Source organism: Microcaecilia unicolor, chromosome 7, assembly GCF_901765095.1.
Source record: "Microcaecilia unicolor chromosome 7, aMicUni1.1, whole genome shotgun sequence".
NCBI classification, from domain to species: domain Eukaryota; kingdom Metazoa; phylum Chordata; class Amphibia; order Gymnophiona; family Siphonopidae; genus Microcaecilia; species Microcaecilia unicolor.
The window spans coordinates 127,651,472-127,671,449 of record NC_044037.1 but is presented as its reverse complement, the minus strand read 5'-3'; the positions used below and the strand labels follow the sequence as shown (position 1 = coordinate 127,671,449).

The 19,978-nt window shown below is 44.6% G+C and overlaps 1 protein-coding gene across 1 annotated transcript in view; it reads right to left on the bottom strand.

Moving 5' to 3' along the window:
• Window positions 1-19,978, bottom strand: part of COL18A1 (collagen type XVIII alpha 1 chain) — a 782,170-nt gene that overhangs the window by 507,363 nt on the left and 254,829 nt on the right. Inside the window, exons 7-8 of the mRNA XM_030210084.1 lie at window positions 17,395-17,421; window positions 1,132-1,347 (exon numbers count right to left, since the gene is read on the bottom strand). Coding sequence (XP_030065944.1) covers window positions 1,132-1,347; window positions 17,395-17,421 — 243 coding nt within the window. The remainder of the gene's footprint in view (window positions 1-1,131; window positions 1,348-17,394; window positions 17,422-19,978) is intronic.

Sequence of the window (19,978 nt, the reverse complement as noted above, 5' to 3'; positions counted from 1 at the left end):
AAAGTTGGATCCACGTTATACCATCTCCAGTCAATTCCATGGAGGGGGACCCAGCTTTTACTTATGGATGTAGGGCAAGAAATGAAGAAGAAAGGAGGAAAGTAAAGAAATAAATGGAAAGGAAGCTCTGGAAATGGAGTTAAGAGAACAGATAGAGAGCAGCAGAATCAGAGACTGGGACCAAAATGGATAGAAAAACAAAGTCACCAGACAACAAAGGTAGAAAAAATCATTTTATTTTCATTTTAGTGTTTAGAATATGTCCAATTTGAGAATTTACATCTGTTGTCTTATTTTGCACTGGGTATACTGGAGCTGTAACAGCTTACAGAAATTATTTATAATGAAAAAAAAATCACATTATTTTTTTTCTTATTCTAGTATATTTTCAATGATGTCTCTTTATATGCGCCATGGCTGGTATACGGTGTGTGACCAATGTGGGTGTGGCTATAATATGGGTGGAGTCATATATGGTGACCCCGCCCATAATGAGTACTGGCACCTTTTTTTCTACAAAAAATGCACTTGTTTTGAGTGTGTAAAAACATACCTCAAACACTTAAAAACTGACAGCTATAAAGAAAGAATGTTGAAGCAAGAAAGGTGCATCAACAGATAATTGAGCTGAAGCATGGAGAGGCCTATCTGGATTAGAACAGCTCAATGAACAAATGTATCTATGGAATAGATGTCAAAATAGGAGATGTTTCAGGGCAGCCGCAAACCTTCCTTGTCTTTATCCAATTTCTAAAGCTGGACAGTGAATCTCAAACAAGTTCAGTTCTTAAATCACAAGGAGCAGATAGAAGAACTTACACAGGGACAGCCAATTTGATCTATCCTGCTTCAAACATTCTAACACCTAACAGTCTTAACTGACATTCTAATGCCTTCTAGCCTTACCTCCAATGCCCAATGCTCTTTCAGTTCCATATCAAGTAGTTTAATTCTTTTGGTGTTAGGTCCTATTGATCCTGACCCTTCTATTCTGCTCTGATCTGTCCCCCTTCAAGTCCTATCATCTTAATTCTACTTTATTCCTATTCACTTCTTTTCCCCAAATCATGTGCCAAACTTTTTAATTCCCAAATAACATTTTAGAGTTTGAGGAATAAAGATTTTACTCACCGATTCTCCATCTTTGCCTGGAACACCTGGATTTCCAGGAAGACCAGGAGGGCCTGGTGGTCCTTGTGGTCCAGCTATCTCCTTTACTAAGGAACCATCTTCACGGTGCAGAACAGCAGCAGGTAATCCTGGGGGACCAGCAGGACCTGTAGGTCCCTGAGCACCATGTTCTCCCTTTTGTCCTTTAGGTCCTGGATATCCAAATCCTGCACTTCCCTAAATATTCCAAATGCAAAGTACTTAAATATAATAGAATAACTATGAAAGATTACTTAAATTGATAAGCCTGGCATGCAAAAACACAAAAATGCCAACATTCAAAGGGTTTTATGCTCCTTTGAAAATAGTCTCCTAAATTGGACCCTTTGAAAATTTACTAGGGCTGAAGACATATATATGCTCAAAGTTTCCCTGGACTTCTAAATTTAGATCCTAAAAGTGGATGGAAATAGAGTAATTTAGGGCAGAGGGAAAAAAAACTTAGGTGCTCTGATCTGCAGTACTAAGCACCTAAATTAGACTCACAAATTTATAGCAGGCCTAAATTTAGCAGCCTAACTTAAAACTATCTAAAAATTTCTGCTAAAAAAACCACCCCAAATTAACAGCCTGCATTTGAAAATGGTGGAGGGGACAATTTTAGGAGCCCTGCTTTGAAAAAAGATAGTGGGCTAGCATGTACATAACAAATTCATTTATTGAACGTCAAAGTGGTGACATGAAGACAGGTAGTTTTCTTCTATTAGAAGAAAAAAAATCTGACTATGATCATGTTTTCTTTTTACATTACCCCACATCAAACCTAAAAATCAATGAGATCTCAATCTGGTTCACAGTGTTATGATAATGGAATTTTTAAAAAAGTGCAAGTTTAAAAAAAAAAAGAGAAAAAAATTGAATAACCAGTAAAAAAAAAAAAACAGTAGTCAAAAGAGGTCATATGCCAACACCTCTTGTTAGGTAAAATTCCTTCCCACACTTATCAAATCACTGAAGAATATTCCTGACAAACACAAGCTATAGTAGCAATTAATGCCCCATAAAATATTGCTCTCCCGATAAACGTTACACAATAAGCACCCAGTACCTCAGGAACACTTCTCCTTAATATTGTACAATCAACAGCCTCCAATCCCATAAACACGAAGATATCAATATTCAAAGATTTGTTTACCAGCCAACTTTAGCACAGGGCTTCCCAAACTGTGGGTCATGACCCCAAAACCCATGTTTGAGGTTGTGAAATTTGGTGGGCCCTTCATGAGATGTCATTGGTCTGCACCTCTGGGAGGTTACGTGCTTTCTGTGGCTGCATGAATGGGATCGGAGCCACAGAAAGATTGATAAGTTATCTTTAGGTAAATAATAAGTTGAATCTAACTGGCTAGGTTTCCAGCTGAATGTTCTTATAAATCTACTTGGTCAAATTTTGACTGGCTAAATTCAGTTCAGATAGGTTACCTGGCTGTAGTTTGCCAGCTAATGCCAAAATTCTTTACTAAAGATCCTTTGATACCAACTAAAATAAACAGTTGGACAGGGTACCAACAGTCCCATGGCATGGAGGATCTGGGTGGCTAACAGCATTTCGTAGGATTCTACAAATCACTCTCCTCCCTGTAAATGAAAAACTAATCTCATGCAGTGCTGGCCCACCAGTCTCTGGGATCTCCCTCCCTTCCTACACCAGAGGAAACCACGCAAGGGGAGGTGCCATAATGCCTAGGAGTTCCTCCTTCCCTCCCAGAACAAAGCATTTCATGAGGGTGATTGGAAGATCCACACCATATCCCCTCAATCCCCACCTCAATTTCAAATTACAAAGAATCTTACTTCTATCTCAAAGTAACATGAGGTGGTAGCTGTGTTAGTCCACTTGGTAACAAACAGAAATAAAATATAACATAGAAAATAAGATGATACTTTTTTATTGGACTAAAATACAGTTTTTGATTAGCTTTCGAAGGTAAGCCTTCTTCAGATCAGAAATTAGCAAATGTTGACATAGCACCCTTCATCACACTTTTTTACACTGAATGATATATACCACATTTGAATATCAGCATAAGAACATAAGTGTTGCCATACTGGGACAGACCAAAGGTCCATCAAGCTTAGAATTCTGTTTACAACAGTGGTCAATCCAAGTTACAAGTACCGGGCATGATCCCAAAACAGTACATTTTATGCTGATTATCCTAGAAATAAGCCATGGATTTTCCCCAAGTCCATCTTGGCTTATGGACTTCTTTTTTAGGAAGCTATCCAAACCTTTCTTAAACCCCACTAGGCTAACTGCTTTTACTATATTCTCTGGCAATAAATTCCAGAGTTTAATTACATGTTCAGTGACGAAGTATTTTCTCCGATTTGTTTTAAATTTACTATTTTGTAGCTTCATTGCGTGCTGCCAAGTCCTAGTATTTTTGGAAAGAGTAAACAAGTGATTCATGTCCACCCGTTCCACTCCACTCATTATTTTATAGACCTCTATCATATCTCCCCTCAGCCGACTTTTCTACAAGCTGAAGAACCCTGGCCGCTTTAGCCTTTCCTCATAGGGAAGTCGTTTCATCCCCTGTTATCATTTTGTTGCCCTTCTCTGTACCTTTTCTAATTCCACTATATCTTTTTTGAGACGTGGTGACCAGAATTGCACACAGTATTCGAGGTGCGGTCGCACCATGAAGCAATACAAAGATATAATAAAGTCCTCATTTTTGTTTTCCATTCATTTCCTATTAATACCTAACATTCTATTTGCTTTCTTAGCCGCTGCCGCCGTACACTGAGCAAAGGGTTTCTATGTATCACCAATGATGACACCTAAATCCCTTTCCTGGTCAGCGATTCCTAATGTGGAACCTTGCATCAAATAATTATAGTTCAGGTTCCTGTTTCACACATGCATCACTTTGCACTTGCTCACATATGTCATCTGACATTTGGATGCCCAGTCTCCCGGTCTCGTAAGGTCCTCTTATAATTTTTTTCACAATCATCTTGCAGTTTAACAACTTTGAATAACTTTGTGTTGTCAGCAAATTTAATTACCTCACTAGTTACTCCCATTTCTAGCTCATTTATAAATATGTTAAAAAGCAGCAGTTCCAGCCAGTGGCGTTCCTGGGGGGGGGCTGGCACCTGGGGTGGATCGCCGATGCGCCCCGCCCCCGATGCAGCGAGGACCCCCCCCCCCCGGCGAAAGGACACCCCCGCGAAGGAAACCCCCCCCGGGGGCACGCCGTAGGGGGGGGGTGCCGCGCGCGCCTGTCCTCCGTTGTTCCATGCTTCTTCTCTGCCCCGGAACAGGAAGTAACCTGTTCCGGGGCAGAGAAAAAGTATGGAACAACGGAGGACAGGCGCGCGCGCGCGGCACCCCCCCCCCCCCCCCCCTCAGCGGCGTGCACCCGGGGCGGACTGCACCCACCGCCCCCCCTAGGAACGCCACTGGTTCCAGCACAGACCCCAGGGGAACCCCACTATCTATCCTTCTCCATTGAGAATACTGACCATTTAATCCTACTCTCTGTTTTCTATCTTCTAACCAGTTTTTAGTCCACAATAGAACACTACCTTCTATCCCATAACTTTCCAATTTCCTCTGGAGTCTATCATGAGGTACTTTGTAAAATGCCTTTTGAAAATCCAGATACACAATATCAACTGGCTCACCTTTATCCACATGTTTGTTCATCCCCTTCAAAGAAATGTAATAGATTGTGAGGCAAGATTTCCCTTCACTAAATCCTTGGCTTTGTCTCATTAATCCATGCTTTTGAATATACTCTGTAATTTTGTTCTTTATAATAATCTTCACTATTTTGCTTGGCACCGATCAGGCTCACCCATCTATAATTTCCCGGATCACCTCTGGAACCTTTATTTAAAAACTAGTAAAAAAGGCCCATTTTGTTATGAAATGAAACGGGCGCTAGCAAGGCAATCCCCCACCCTCCCTCGCTGTCTCGCTCTGCCCCCTCCGAGTTCCAGACCCCCCTCCCACCCTCCCTCCCAGTTCAAAGCCACTCTCCTTCCCAGTTCAAGGCCACCCTCCCTCCCTGCCTTTCTCCCTCCCTCCCAGTTCAAGACCTCCCTCCCAGTTCAAGGCTGGCCTGCCTCCCTCCCTCCAAGGCCCCCCTCCCTCCCACACAGGCCTCCCAGCCTCCAACCCACCCATTTCAAGGCCCCCTCACGCCCCTCCCACCGAGTTCCAGACTCCCCCCTCCCTCCAATTTCAACACCCCCTCCGCCCCAGTTCAAGGCCTCCCTCCCAGTTCAAGGCCCCCCCTCCCTCCCACCCACACAGGCCTCCCAGTCTCCCACCCACCCATTTCAAGGCCCCCTCACGCCCCTCCCACCGAGTTCCAGACTCCCCCTCCCTCCAATTTCAACACCCCCTCCGCCCCAGTTCAAGGCCTCCCTCCCAGTTCAAGGCCCCCCTCCCTCCCACCCACCCACACAGGCCTCCCAGCCTCCCACCCACCCATTTCAAGGCCCCCTCACGTCCCTCCCACCGAGTTCCAGACTCCCCCTCCCTCCGATTTCAACACCCCCCTCTGCGTTATGGACCCCTGGACTCCCCCTGCCGTGACCCCCTCGACCCCCCCCCCCTCCCGACGAAAACACTCCCCCGCCGCCGTCACGTACCTGTGCTGACCAGGGACCCCGACAGCCGAAGTTCTGTTTTCGTCTGTGCCGGCATGTTGCTTGCTGAATGATCATCTGTTGAAGTTTCTGTGCGTGCGTCTGATGTCAGACACATGCACAGAAACTTGAACAGCTGATCATTCATGAAAGCTTTTTACGACACTCGATTTGTCTATGAGCAAGCTCATCACCAAAGGTCTTTCTAAAGACCCGTACAACACATCACGTGCTACCTACTGCACATATCAGCTGTTCTTCCGGGGTCTGAGACTCAATAAACGACACGTTATTGAGCAAGACTCCTGATGCAGGCCTGACGGCCGAAACACAACAGTTGTGTCGAGTCTTTTCATCAATAAACAAACTTTTTAAGATTCTTGTCTTCAGGATTTGTATTCCCGTGATCAAACATCCCACTCTCACTTATACTTGTGTTTTCCCGTGGGGCGTTCGAGTTCTCCGCTTGGTTGCAGATTCTTCTGTTATATGAAAAGAGTCATACGCGCCCCTAGCCAGATATTTCCTACACTCCAGCTGCATACTGGCCAATTGGTGAAACTCTGTGGCCTGCTCCTGTGGGAGAGTATCTGCAAGACTTAGGGGCCCTTTTACTAAGCTGTGTAGGTGCGTACGTATGTCAATTTTGAACTACTGCGTGACCCGGGCGATAATTTCATTTTTTACATGGCCCACTATGCACGCCAGAAAAATCTTCTGGCATGAGGCGCTAACCAGGGGTAATCGGCATTGTATGCGCACTGATGATTACCGCCGCTTAACGCGTGAGACTTTACTGCTAAGTCAATGGGTGGCAGTAAGGTCTCAGGCCCAAAATGGACGTGTGCCAATTTTCATTTTGCTGCACGTCCATTTTTGCCCCCCCCCCCCCCCCAAAAATAAAAGAGGCCTTTTTTGCAGGTGTGCTGAAAATGGCCCTGCACACTTTCAATACACACGTCTACACCAGCACAGGCCATTTTTCTGTACACTTTAGTAAAAGGACCCCTTAGTGTACTGCGGACCAAAGCCTGCAAGTAAAGACTTGTCTACAGCTGGTAGGACTGGATATGGGCAACAAGCATTGAGGCCTGAAAAGCTTTCTTCCCAAACAAGTCTAATGTCCTGGCCTCTCTACCTGGGGGCGATGAGGAATGAGTCCTGGAGCTCCTAGCTCATTTGAGAGTGGATTCAATCACCAGAGAATGGTGTGGCAGTTGAGCTTTCTCAAGTCCGGGAGCCTTTTGGATGCAGTACTGCGTATCCACGTTCTTAGGTGCAACCTGCACTGCGGGGGGAGGGGGGGATCCAACAGTGACTCCTTCCTTAGGAAACTCGTAGTTCAGCCAGTCAAAATCTCTGCCTTGGGCTCTTCTTCTGTTTCTAACTTTAAAAGGATGGCAGAAGCCATCTCCCTAATAAAAAAAGTGAAACAGAGACCCTCGGGTGGAGATTTACATCTCTCTTTACGTGGGGAGGGATCACAAAGTATCCCATAAGACTACTTCTCTGAGAAGTAATGTGGGTCCTCCTCTGAATCCCATGAGCAGTCCCATTTAGAGACTCTTCACACCATTCTCAGGTTGTACTGAAGGAGTCTATGCCTGCCTTGACTCAGTGGATCCATGTACACACCCTGAAGAGCGCTAAGGTACAGCCCTACACTCTGACTCCGGGGAAGCTTCCTCCCCCGACGTTGAGAGCAGTACTTTATGCATTGAGGATCTCTGAAGCGGCATGGAAGGAGCATCAGGAAGAATCTGGAGCTGATCCACAGTTGGTGCAATCGCCCTTGATGCCTGAATGGTTTGCAACTACAGAATCTGCACCAGCTCCTCCCTGAGCATGTCTCAGAATCACTCAACAAAGGAAGGCATTAGAAAAGGCAAGGGAGCTAGAAGAGAGACAACCCAAGTTGTCCATGTCAGACCGGTAGCGGGGATCTGGCTGACAGGAGACTTGAGCACTAGAGAGATGAAGACCTCCTCAATGCCGGTGCACTTCCAGTGGATCCTGAAGTCTTGGCAGCCATCGAGGTTAACATATCGGCTGTGCTTGATGCAGTTGATATTATTAAAGTATTTAAGCGAGATTGAGATATCTAGATCAGTTTATGAGTAGTTTCAAGAATTTTTGTCCAATCATAATTATGCAGTGCGGCAAAATGATCACCTATGTTTTGGTCTCCAGGTTGCGGGGTGCCTCAGGGCTCCCCACTTTCCCCGATCCTTTTTAATTTTTTTATGTCCACAGTTAGTAAAATAGAAATAGGTCTGGGAGAGCAGTTGTCATCATATGCTGATGATATCTTTTTGTTAATATCTGTCCCAGACCTACATCAGGATTTGATTCATCTAGCGGAAGCTGGGATTAAGAAGATTCAGAACTGGGCATAGGTTAATAAATTAAAATTAAATTCTATGTTTTTGTAATTCTGGACATACCTTTATTTCTTATGTACTTGATTCTTCTTTGTCTTTCAGTCCTTATCTGAATCAATTATGGCAGAAGACTTTTGTTAAACTACGGCAGTTATGACTAATTAGACATTTTTTTTAATCAACAGGCTTTTGCAATGAAGGTTCAAATGTTGATTATGCCTCAGACTAATGTAACATTCTATTTTTGGGTCTATGTTCTAAATATACCAAAAAGTTACTACTCATTCAGAGCACTGCTGAGAAAGTAATTTTTAAACTCAGTAAATACAGAAGTGCTTCTGAATTTATTCATAAACTGCATTGGCTTCCCATCAATGAAAGAATATTTAAATTGGCCTGTTTTTATCAGATTTTGTATGATCTCACATCTGATTTACTGGTTAACATGGTTTCTGTATCTTTATTTGGGCTGTCATCTAGTTTACAAAATCAGTTAGGGTTAAGTCCTCCTTTTATTAAGGATGTGCGATTTTCTAACATGGGTAATGCCATATTTTTAGTTAAAGTGGTGTTATGGAATTCTTTCCATCTTTTATTAGAATGGAAGAAAAATATCTTATGTTTAGAAAGAAGCTAAAAACCTATTTCTTTCTTGAGGATTTGACAGTTAGATTTTAATATGTGATGATTTTTGTTTCTAATGTTTTATGGTGATGTATTGTTATACTATGGGGCTTATTTTCAAAGCATTTAGACTTATAAAGTTCCATAGGTTACTATGGAAATTTGTAAGTGTAAGTGCTTTGAAAATATGCCTATATGTATTTTAATTGTCATTGTAAGCTTCTGGCTTAATTTTCTGTAAACCGCACTAAACCCTGAAAAGGGGAGTTTTGCAGTAAACAAGAATACATTTTATATTGATGTCGATGTATCGGCCTTTGAGGAGCCAAAAATGCTGTTGTACCTGCCGCACCCTCTATGTTCTCATCTGCATCATTGATGATACGTTGAAACCTTCTGCTCAGTGTGCTGCTGCGGCTAAGAAAGCAAATAGAATGTTAGGTATTATTAGGAAAGGAATGGAAAACAAAAATGAGGATGTTATAATGCCTTTGTATCGCTCCATGGTGCGACTGCACCCCAAATATTGTGTTCAATTCTGGTCGCCGCATCTCAAAAAAGATATAGTGGAATTAGAAAAGGTGCAGAGAAGGACGACAAAAATGATAAAGGGGATATGACGACTTCCCTATAAGGAAAGGCTAAAGCGGCTAGGGCTCTTCAGCTTGAAGAAAAGGTGGCTGAGAGGAGATATGATAGAGGTCTATAAAATAATGAGTGGAGTTGAACGGGTAGATGTGAAGCGTCTATTCACGCTTTCCAAAAATACTAGGACTAGGGGGCATGCGATGAAGCTACAATGTAGTAAATTTAAAACGAATAGGAGAACATTTTTCTTCACTCAACATGTAATTAAACTCTGGAATTTGTTGCCAGAGAATGTGGTTAAGGTGGTTAGCTTAGCGGAGTTTAAAAAAAGGTTTGGACGGCTTCCTAAATGAAAAGTCCATAGACCGTTATTAAATGAACTTGGGGAAAATCCACTATTTCTGGGATAAGCAGTATAAAATGTTTTGTACATTTTTGGGATCTTGCCAGGTATTTGTAACCTGGATTGGCCACTGTTGGAAACAGGATGCTGGGCTCGATGGACATTTGGTCTTTCCCAGTACGGCAATATTATGTACTTATGCATTTGTAAACAGAGAGAACAAGAGTTAGGCTCATGGCCAAATCCAAGGCACTCGATGCACCAGCTGTGCAGGTTTGTCACAGAAATCACTCAAACTACATTGGGTGCACCTTTTGAAGCCACTGGGGGCCTTCTTGGACTTTAAGAATCAAAGCCAAATTAAGCTCCTCAGCTTTTAACCAGAAAAAAAGGCAGTGTTCAAATTGAAGTTGGGGCACTGGGCTAAATGGGTCTAGCAATATGTGAAAAGCGAAGATAATTACCAGTAGCAGGTATTCTCTGAGGACAGCAGGCTGATCATTCTCACAAGTGGGTCAACGATCCGTGTCGGCCCGGGAACCAGCATACTGAATAGCAAAATGAAAAAGTTTGCTAGAGCCTTCTGGCGCATGTGTAGCACCGCACTGCGCATGTGCAGAGTGCCTTCCCGCCTGCCGTGCATAGGCGCCCCATATAAGAGGCTTGGGAAGGCAAGCCTCTCCAGCCCAGCTGTGACCTTCCCTGCCTGCCTCAAAATTTATCTCCGCCGCCACCGCTGCTGCCCACCCCCTGCTGAGCCCGCCCACAGCTCCCCAACAGCCCTCCTTTCCGTTCTTGCCACGGCTGCCCAGCGTTTATGTATCTTCCCCCACATAGTTTCCTCCACACCCAATTTCGCCTAGTTGAGCCAATGAGCATACGTTACACGGACAGCCAATAGACGGGCAGGCATTCTACAATCGAGCTGTGTGGGGCGGGGCCAGGCTGGAGCAGTGTCTCTATTCGTTACTCCGCCCTTTACATACACAAACACACACTCAGACGTATGCGTGTGCACGTCTATGGGGTTCTGTGTGCGCGCGCGCACGAGGCGCTATTGCTAGCACGGAGACTTTACTGTCTCTTCTCCCTCACTTTTGCACTGTGACTATTCAGCCTGCGACGTGGGGAAGCGCCTTGGGTGCATGTCTGTGAGGAGTATAGAGTGGACTGACTGCCGCGTCCCGTAACCGGCTTCTTCCTTTGGCAGTTGCTGAGCGTGGAGCTCCTGCTGCTCGTTGACCAGGTAAGAGCTCAAGGAGTTGTTGTGTAAGCGGAGGAGGAGGGTGTGTGGCACCTTTTTATTTTAAGTAGCAGCGACGGCTCACCTCCAGCCTTTCCCTTCTCTCTCAGTGTCCCGCCCTCATGGAAACAGGAAATACCTCATCAGAGGAAGGCGGGGCATTGAGCAAGAAGGGAAAGGCCGGAGGTGAGCCGTCACTGCAACTTAAAATAAAAAGATTTAAATGCTGGGCAGCCATGGCAGGAACGGAAAAGGAAGGCTGTCGGGGAGCTTAGGGTGGGCAGGTGGGGCTGGGTTAGACCTCGAACTCAGGGTTTGAAAAGGGGGCTGGGGCAGGTTACGACATGGATGGGAGGGGAGGACAGGGGACAAAGGAAAATTATTGGACATGGATGGGATGGGAGGGCAGAGGAGAATTGCTGGACATGGATGGAAGGGGAGGGCAGGGGAGAGAGGAGAAATCACTGGACATGGAACGGAGGGCAGGGGCAGAAGAGAATCGCTGGACGGAGGGGCAGAGGAGAATCGCTGGACATGGATGGGAGGGCAGGGGAGAGAGGAGAATTGCTGGATATGGATGGATGGAGGGGGCAGGGGAGAGTGGAGATTTGCTAGATATGGATGGAGAGTTGTTGGACATAGATGGATGGGGAAGGACAGGGGAGAGAGGGGAGTTGCTGGACATGGATGGATGGAGGGGAGGGAGGGAAGACAGGAAGGAGATGCACATGGATGGAGGGGAGGGAAGAGAGGAGAAATCTGGACATCGATGGAGTGGACGGCAGGGAAGAGAGGAGAAATGTTGAACAGGGATGGAGGGAAGGAAAGACAAAGAAAGGAGATGCACACGGATGGAGGGGAAGGGAGAGAGGAGAAATGCTGGACATGGATGGAGGGAAGGGAAGACAGAAGAAGAAGATGCACATGGATAGAGGGGAGGGGAGTGAGGAGAAATGCTGAATATGGATGGAGGGGAAACTGATGAATTTAAGGGCTGGATCAGAACTTTGAGGGCAGATGCTGAAACTGGAGGTAGAATAGGGACAGGGCTACAAATGGTAGACAGGACGCATAAGGACACAGGAGGATGGTGGACATGGTGAGAGAAAAAATATCAAATGGAAAGAAGACACTGCATAAAACAGAAGACACTGGAACCAAAGCAAACAGAAAAACTAAATACTCAGACAACAAAGGTAGAAAAAAGTATTTTATTCAGGATTTATTAATTGGAAAATGCCAGCTTTTGGAAATGTGCATCTGTGATATTTTGCATATAAGTTTTAATTTCTCTAGTATTGCTGCATGCCAAGTCTGACTTCTTGAGGTTTCCAGTTCATTATTTTGTTTTCATATCTTTTGATTTCTAGTTCCTTGTGTCATATCTGTTGTGTCATGTGTTTTTCATGTGTGATCAAGGTGCAGTATTCTGCTAGTGTGTAGTATTTGCAGCCCTTTTTGTTTTTTTCACTAGGTAGTGTACTGGTGTTTTAGAGCCCGGTGTAATTACAGTGCTGCCTTTCCACGCATAAGGTTGTAGCTCGTCCTGTCCTTGGAATTAGTGCTGTTATGGTTTGGTAAGGTTAGGATTGGGTTTTTGCACAAGTTTGTGTATAGTGTTTTGCAGTGGAGAGATTGTGTGTTGGCCTTATTGAGGTGACATCAACACTTTAAATTAATTTTAGTTTTTCATAACATCAGACATGGTTTTAGAATATTTTGGAAGATCTGATGTTGAATTGTTCCATAGATGTGTATGTGATTTAGTGTTGGTAAGTGCTTGAAACTCTGAAAGCAGCAGCTTCAACAACTTTTTATCCAAATTTTACAAAGCTTTTGAAATTGGCACTTACTGTTCCTGTTGGCACAGCTACCTATGAGAGATGATTTTCTGACATGAAATTTGTACTAAACTGGCTGAGATCCACAATAGGTCAGGAAAAACTGACAGCTTTATGTTTACTGAACATTGAAAGGGATCTTGTTGGAGATATTAACCCTGAGCAGATCATTGACACCTCACTTATGATGCAAAGTCTAGTCACCGGATCTTACTTCACTAATGTGACCATTTCATTTTGGAATTTCCCATGGATGGAAATAGCAGTGTTTAATAATTGATAATATTTTTGAATAGTATACATTGGTTAATATATGCTTTGAGCAACCACTTTTTTCTTTGACATATGATACATATCTAATATCTAAAGTTAATAAAAGGTACTAATTGTTACTATTTTTTTTCCCTGTGTGTTGTCAGACAATTATGGATATAAGCCCCTCCCCTGGCACCACCCCTAACCCCGCCCCCTTTAGCCTCCCCAAACAGTTGGGACACCGATCGCCTATGCTGCCATGTGACTGCGCTCCTCAGTTTAATCCAAAAGCATAAATGAAAAAAACCCCAAAAAACTCCAAGGGGAAGTGAGCAGGATTGTGCGAATGGTCAGCCTGCTGTCCTCAGAGAATACTTGCTATAGGTAAGTATCTTCGCTTTCTCCTAGGACAAGCAAGTTCACCTCTCTCTCCCTGTAAAATAAACAAATATATATATATATATATATATATATATATATATATATATATATATATATATATCATACAAGTGGGGAAACCCTAGAATCCAGGCTCACCCAAAACAACAAAAACTGGTCAATTGGGCCTCGCAACGGTGAGGACGTAACAAAGATTAACCTGAAACTATATGCAAAATAGCTCAGAGAGCAGCCTGAAACAGCACAAAATGGACCTAGGAGGGTGGAGTTGGATTCTAAACCCCAAACAGTGTTATGATTCTGCTAGATAGACAGGGGAATGTTTGGGACTCACTCCTGATTGGCTTGTCAGGGGTTGAGCTGATGTCTGAGGCTGATCAGAAGCCTGATCTACTTAAGCCTACCTTTCCCTGCAACCCAACTTCCCTCTCTCTGTTTGTGCTTGTGCACTGTGTTTACATGGAGATTTGCTTTCTCTCCTGGTAGCTCCTAGTTTCTGTGTGAGTGATGGGTGTTCCCAGCTTGTGCTTGATTGCCTCACGACACTGCACCTGGGTCTATTCTCTGCTTGGCTGGTGTTGTATTGTTTGTGGTAAGATTGTCCCTTGTATTGTTCCCGTTTGTTTGTTTATGTTTCCCTTTCCTCCCTGTTAACCCTTTCTCTACAGCGTAAGCCCTGCTTCTGATAGGTTGTGTTTTGAAGCAGTCTTTTCCTTTTGCCTGCTTTTATTCATTCTTTGCTGTGTCTGTCTCCTGTTTCTGGTGAGCGCTGCTCCTTATCTGATCTGTGTGTGTTAAGGCAATGTTCTCTGTTTGCTTACCTCTCCCTTACCTTTGAGTGCCCTGTGGCACAGCCTTGTTTATTCCTATATAGCTGTTCCCTTTATCCCTGTGTGTTGTGAGGCCAGCCTTGTGCATTCTTGTGTGTGGATTCTCTTTACCTTTGAGTGCTGTGTGGCACAGCCTTGTTTATTCCTATATAGCAGTTCCTTTTATCCCTATATGTTGTGAGGTTAGCATTGTGTATTTTTAGGTGACTTTCCCTTTCCCTTGTGTGCTGTATGGTACAGCCTAGAGTGTTCTCTTGTGTGACATCCTTTATCCTTGACTGCTGGTGGCACAGCCCTGTGTGTTTCATATAGGAACGTCTGTCAGTCCCTTTTCCCTTGTGTTCTTAGCTAGCACTGTGGCGTTGCTGGTGCTCCTGTCCCTTTGGGGACTCCTTGTTGTTCTTTCTCCCCTTCCCAGTGTATGACTCAGATCCTGTTAGCCGTGAGGCCCGCACACTTGGACTCTGTGCAAGTGGGTTCATGATAGGCCATGAGGCCCACCTGAATGCTCTATCTCCCATTTTCTGGTGGTGCTAGTTGGTTGTTGTTGTATGTGTGCGGGGCTGCGGGGCTTGGTGGCTGGGGTGGTGTGTAGGGCCTTTTTGGTCTACCCTAGGACTTTGTCAAACCCTCACAACCAGATTAACAAAACAGATTCTGGAACACCGATTGCCCAAACTGACTGTCGCATCGGGTATCCTGCTCAAGGCAATAGTGAGATGTGAATGTGTGGACTGAAGACCATGTTGCAGCTTTGCAAATCTATTCAATGGAGGCTGGCTTTAAGTGAGCCACCGACGCAGCCATGGCTCTGACATTATGAGCGGTGACATGACCCTCTAGAGTCAGCCCAGCTCGGGCATAAGTGAAGGAAATGCAATCTGCTAGTCAATTGGAAATGGTGTGTTTACCGATGGTGACTCCCCTCCTGTTGGGATCAAAAGAGACAAACAACTGGGCGGATTGTCTGAAGGGCTTCGTCTGTGCCATGGAAAAGGCCAATGCTCTACTGCAGTCCAAGGTGTGCAAGCTGCATTCGCCAGTGTGGGCATGGGGACGGGGAAAAAAATGTTGGCAAGACAATTAACTGGTTCAGATGGAACTCCAACACACCTTCAGCAGGAACTTAGGGTGCGTGCGGAGGACTACTCTGTTGTGATGAAACTTCGTATAAGGTGCATCCACTACTAGGGCCTGAAGATCATTGACCCTACGAGCTGAAGTAACAGCCACCAAGAAAACAGTCTTCCAGGTCAAGTACTTCAGATGGCAGGAATTCAGTGGCTCAAAAGGAGCTTTCATCAGCTGGGTGAAAATGACGTTGAGATCCCATGACACTGGTGGAGGTTTGACAGGGGGCTTTGAACAGTTTACCAGGATTTCTTCTCTCTCCTTATTCTCAATAAACCAACCACAGGGGTGGGGGGGGGGGGGGTCCTGTGGCACTGGCGATATTCAGTGCTTGTATAGCTAACCAGGAAAGTAGGAATGTTTAAAATAGCAGTTCCTCCAGAAGTTCTGGAAACAAGGCCCGGATGCACTCGTCGAGAGCTGCCATCAGAGAAGGCTGCGGAGTCGGTGGGACAGGCAGTGTCAGAATCCATGGAGGCGCAAGTAGCAGGTATCGGGCTACTGGGAGACCGACGCATCGGCACCTCCTATATCGAGGGTGAGCGATCCTCTCGGTGCCGACGCTTCTCGGGTTGACTCTCTCGACGCCCTGGAGCTCCCGGTACTGTGCGTTGAAGGAGAACGATGACAGTGCTTCTTTGCCTTTGCCCGACGCCCATCATCAAGACTCCATGGTACCGATGAAAAGGACATGGAATCCTCACATCTCCTCGGGGCCGGGACAGCATAACAGGAGGCCTCAAGGCAGGTGGAAACCCACTCAACGCCTCACTGCTTCCAGCGCAAGTTGGCCTCACAGTAGCCATTATCTCTGTTCCCGATGTAGATGGTCCCTTCGATATCGACATCGCCGACCTTAGTACCGATGCCGAAGGACCGGACTGAGCCCCAAAAAGTTTTTCTCATTGGGCTTCTCGAGACACTTGGGTCCGTTTCTTCATATGAAGACACAGATTACAAGCGGCTGGGCTATGGTCGGGCCCAAGGCACTGGATACACCAAGCGTGGGTATCGGTACCTCAGATCGTCCGGTTGCACCGAGTACAACACTTGAAGCCGCTGGGTGTCTTCGATGACATGGAAGGAAAAACGGCATCGGCGAAATCAAAAAACGCGTTTGTGCCTAAAATACAGAAAAAGGCACAAAAGGAAAATGAGAGTACCCGACCACGCGGCCTAAAGGCCGGCCGCGACGAAAAAGAAAGAAAAAGTAGGGGAAAAAAAGTAAAAGGAAACTACGGGAACCTACTTCTTTTTTTTTTTTTAAAATCTTTAAAGAATAAAATAATAAATGTTAGCGAACAAAACGCAGACAGTGAAGACTCTTCCTGGGCCTGAAGAGGAGCAGAAACGAAAGCTGCCGCACTTCAACGCGGAGAAAGAAAAACTGAAGAAGCATGCTCACATCACGAGCGGGAAGTCATCCGCGCATGCGGTTCACGCGCCAGAAGACTCTGGCAAAAGTTTTTTAAATATTTTGCTTGCAAAATGCCATCCGAATCCTGAGCTGAAGCGGACGTCGACCCACATGTGAGAACAAGCAGCCTGCTTGTCCTCGGAGAAAGGGTTTTACAGTCATGAGCCAGGAACCCTTACAATGAGTTCCTCTCACCAAACATTTATCAACAGCCACAATCACGTATAATGATTGTGCTTCACTATACTGTACAGTTCCCAATCAGCAACCTAAAATACACCTCTCCCCATAATTGCAGGGTTTCTAGTCAGCAACACCTGAAGAACAAAATCTCTTCTCAAACACTGTACTGCCAAGAATCTTCTATAAGGGTATCAGTTTATGTAAAAGCACTGGGTAAATCAGCTGAAACACAATCATCAAATAAATTAATTGGCATCAGTTGGCATACAAATACTGAGAGAACAGCTAATGCCCAAGCACCACGGGGAAGGGAAGACATCCAAATATCAAACATATAAACTAACATTTCAACACTAGTTTGGACCACTTAACATGACTCACCTTGATGCCAGGTTCACCTCTCTCTCCCTGTAAAATAAACAAATATATATACATAAATTAAATATGCAGTCACATCAGAGCAACTAACAAGTATAAATTCCTACATAGAATGACGACTAGGAAAATGAATATGTAAAACAGGTTCTTCCTTTAATAATGCACACCAAAGTCTGTTTAGAAAAAATTAAAGCAGCTGAAAGGATATTATAAACTTTTCTATGACTGACAACAGAGGGATCTGAATCAATCTATTTTAAACTGTTCAAACTGCTTTACAATAAAATATCTTAACTGGTATACCTATACTTATAGTAAATGTTGCTATAGTCAGAAAAGAGGAAAATAGGAGGCAGAAGGAGACTAGAAAATACTACATCAGGGTTCATACTCAAGGTGAGGTCACCCATGGACCAATAAAGAGGCATTATAATATTCTTGGTCTTATTTACCATCCCTTTCTTAATAATTCCAAGCATCCTGTTTGCTTTTTTGGCTGCCACCACACACTGGGCAGAAGATTTCAGTGTATTATCTAAAAAGATACTTAGACCTTTTTCTTGAGTGCTGACTCCTAAGGTGGACCCTAGCATCAGGTAACTATAATTTACATTATTCTTCCCAATGTACATCACTTTGCATTTGTTCACATTAAATTTCATCTGCCATTTGGATGCCCAATATTCCAGTTTCCTAAGGTCTTCCTACAAATTTTCACAATCCGCATGTGTTTTGACAATTCTGAATAGTTTTGTGTAATCTGCAAATTTAAACACCTCACTTGCTCCATTTACAGATAGTTTATAAATATGTTAACTAGCACCGGTCCCAGTACAGATCCCTGTGGCACTCCACTATCTCTCCCTTCTCCTTGAGTGCTGTGTAGCACAGCCTTGTGTATTCCTTTATGAAACTTCCCTTTTCCTTTGGGTGATGTGTGGCATAGCCAAGTGTATTTGTGTGCTGTATGCTACACCCTAGAGTATTCTTGAAGAGCTTCGCTTTTATAGAGTCTGTGTCCCATTCTGTCCTTGACTTTCTCTTACCCTGGTCATAGCTTGTACCTGCCAGCTTCTTGTCTGTCACCCTTCCCTTGTGTCACTAGCTAGTACTCTGTGCATTAAATGTGCTCCAGTCCCTTTTGGGACCCCTCGTTGTTCTTTTTCCCTTCCCCAGTGTGTAACTCGGTTCCAGATCGGCCTTGAGGCCCACACGCTTGGACTCTGTATGAGTGGGTTCCTGTTCGGCCGTGAGGCCCGCCTGAGTGATCTATCTTACTTTTCTGGTGGTGCCAGTTGTTTGTCCTGAGTGTGCAGGGTTTTGTTGCCGGGCTTTTGCTTAGTAACATAGTAGATGACGGCAGAAAAAGACCTGCACGGTCCATCCAGTCTGCCCAACAAGATAACTCATATGTGCTACTTTTTGTGTATACCTTACTTTGATTTGTATTTGTCTTTTTCAGGGCACAGACCGTATAAGTCTGCCCATCACTAGCCCCGCCTCCTAACCACCAGCCCCTTGATTTGTATCTGTCTTTTTCAGCAAAGCAGTGGAATGAAATGCATTTATTTGGAATAATACCCAGCATGGCCACGTTTCGCCCTCAGGCTGTGTCAGGGGTACAAACTATCAAAAATGTATATAAGTATATCATATACACTAGTAGTGAGATGAGAACAGTTATTCCAAAATCTAGTTCCACTTTCTGCTACTTCCAACTGAACTGATTCCACTGCTTTGTTGTTTTTTATCTACTGTTTTGTAAGCAATTGTGTGCCTTTTTGTTTTTTTGGTCAGTCTTTTTCAGGGCACAGACCGTATAAGTCTGCCCAGCACTAACCCTGCCTCCCAACCACCAGCCCCGCCTCTGCCATCCAATCTCCGCCTAAGCTCCTGAGGATCCCTTCCTTCCGAACAGGATTCCTTTATGTTTATCCCACGCATGTTTGAATTCCGTTACCGTTTTCATCTCCACCACCTCCCGCAGGAGGGCATTCCAAGCATCCACCACTCTCTCCGTGAAAAAATACTTCCTGACATTTTTCTTGAGTCTGCCCCCCTTCAATCTCATTTCATGTCCTCTAGTTCTACCACCTTCCCATCTCCGGAAAAGGTTAGTTTGCGGATTAATACCTTTCAAATATTTGAACGTCTGTATCGTATCACCCCTGTTTCTCCTTTCCTCCAGGGTATACATGTTCAGGTCGCAAGTCTCTCCTCATATGTCTTGTAACGCAAATCCCATACCATTCTCGTAGCTTTTCTTTGCACTGCTTCAATTCTTTTAACATCCTTAGCAAGATACGGCCTCCAAAAATGAACACAATACTCCAGGTGGGGCCTCACCAACGACTTATACAGGGGCATTAAAACCTCTTTTTTTCTGCTGGTCACACTCTCTCTATACAGCCTACCAACCTTCTAGTTACGGCCACCGCCTTGTCACACTGTTTCGTCGCCTTCAGATCCTCAGATACTATCACCCCAAGATCCCTCTCCCCGTCCGTACCTATGAGACTCTCACTGCCTAACACATACGTCTCCCGAGGATTTCTACTCCCTAAGTGCATCACTTTGCATTTTTTTC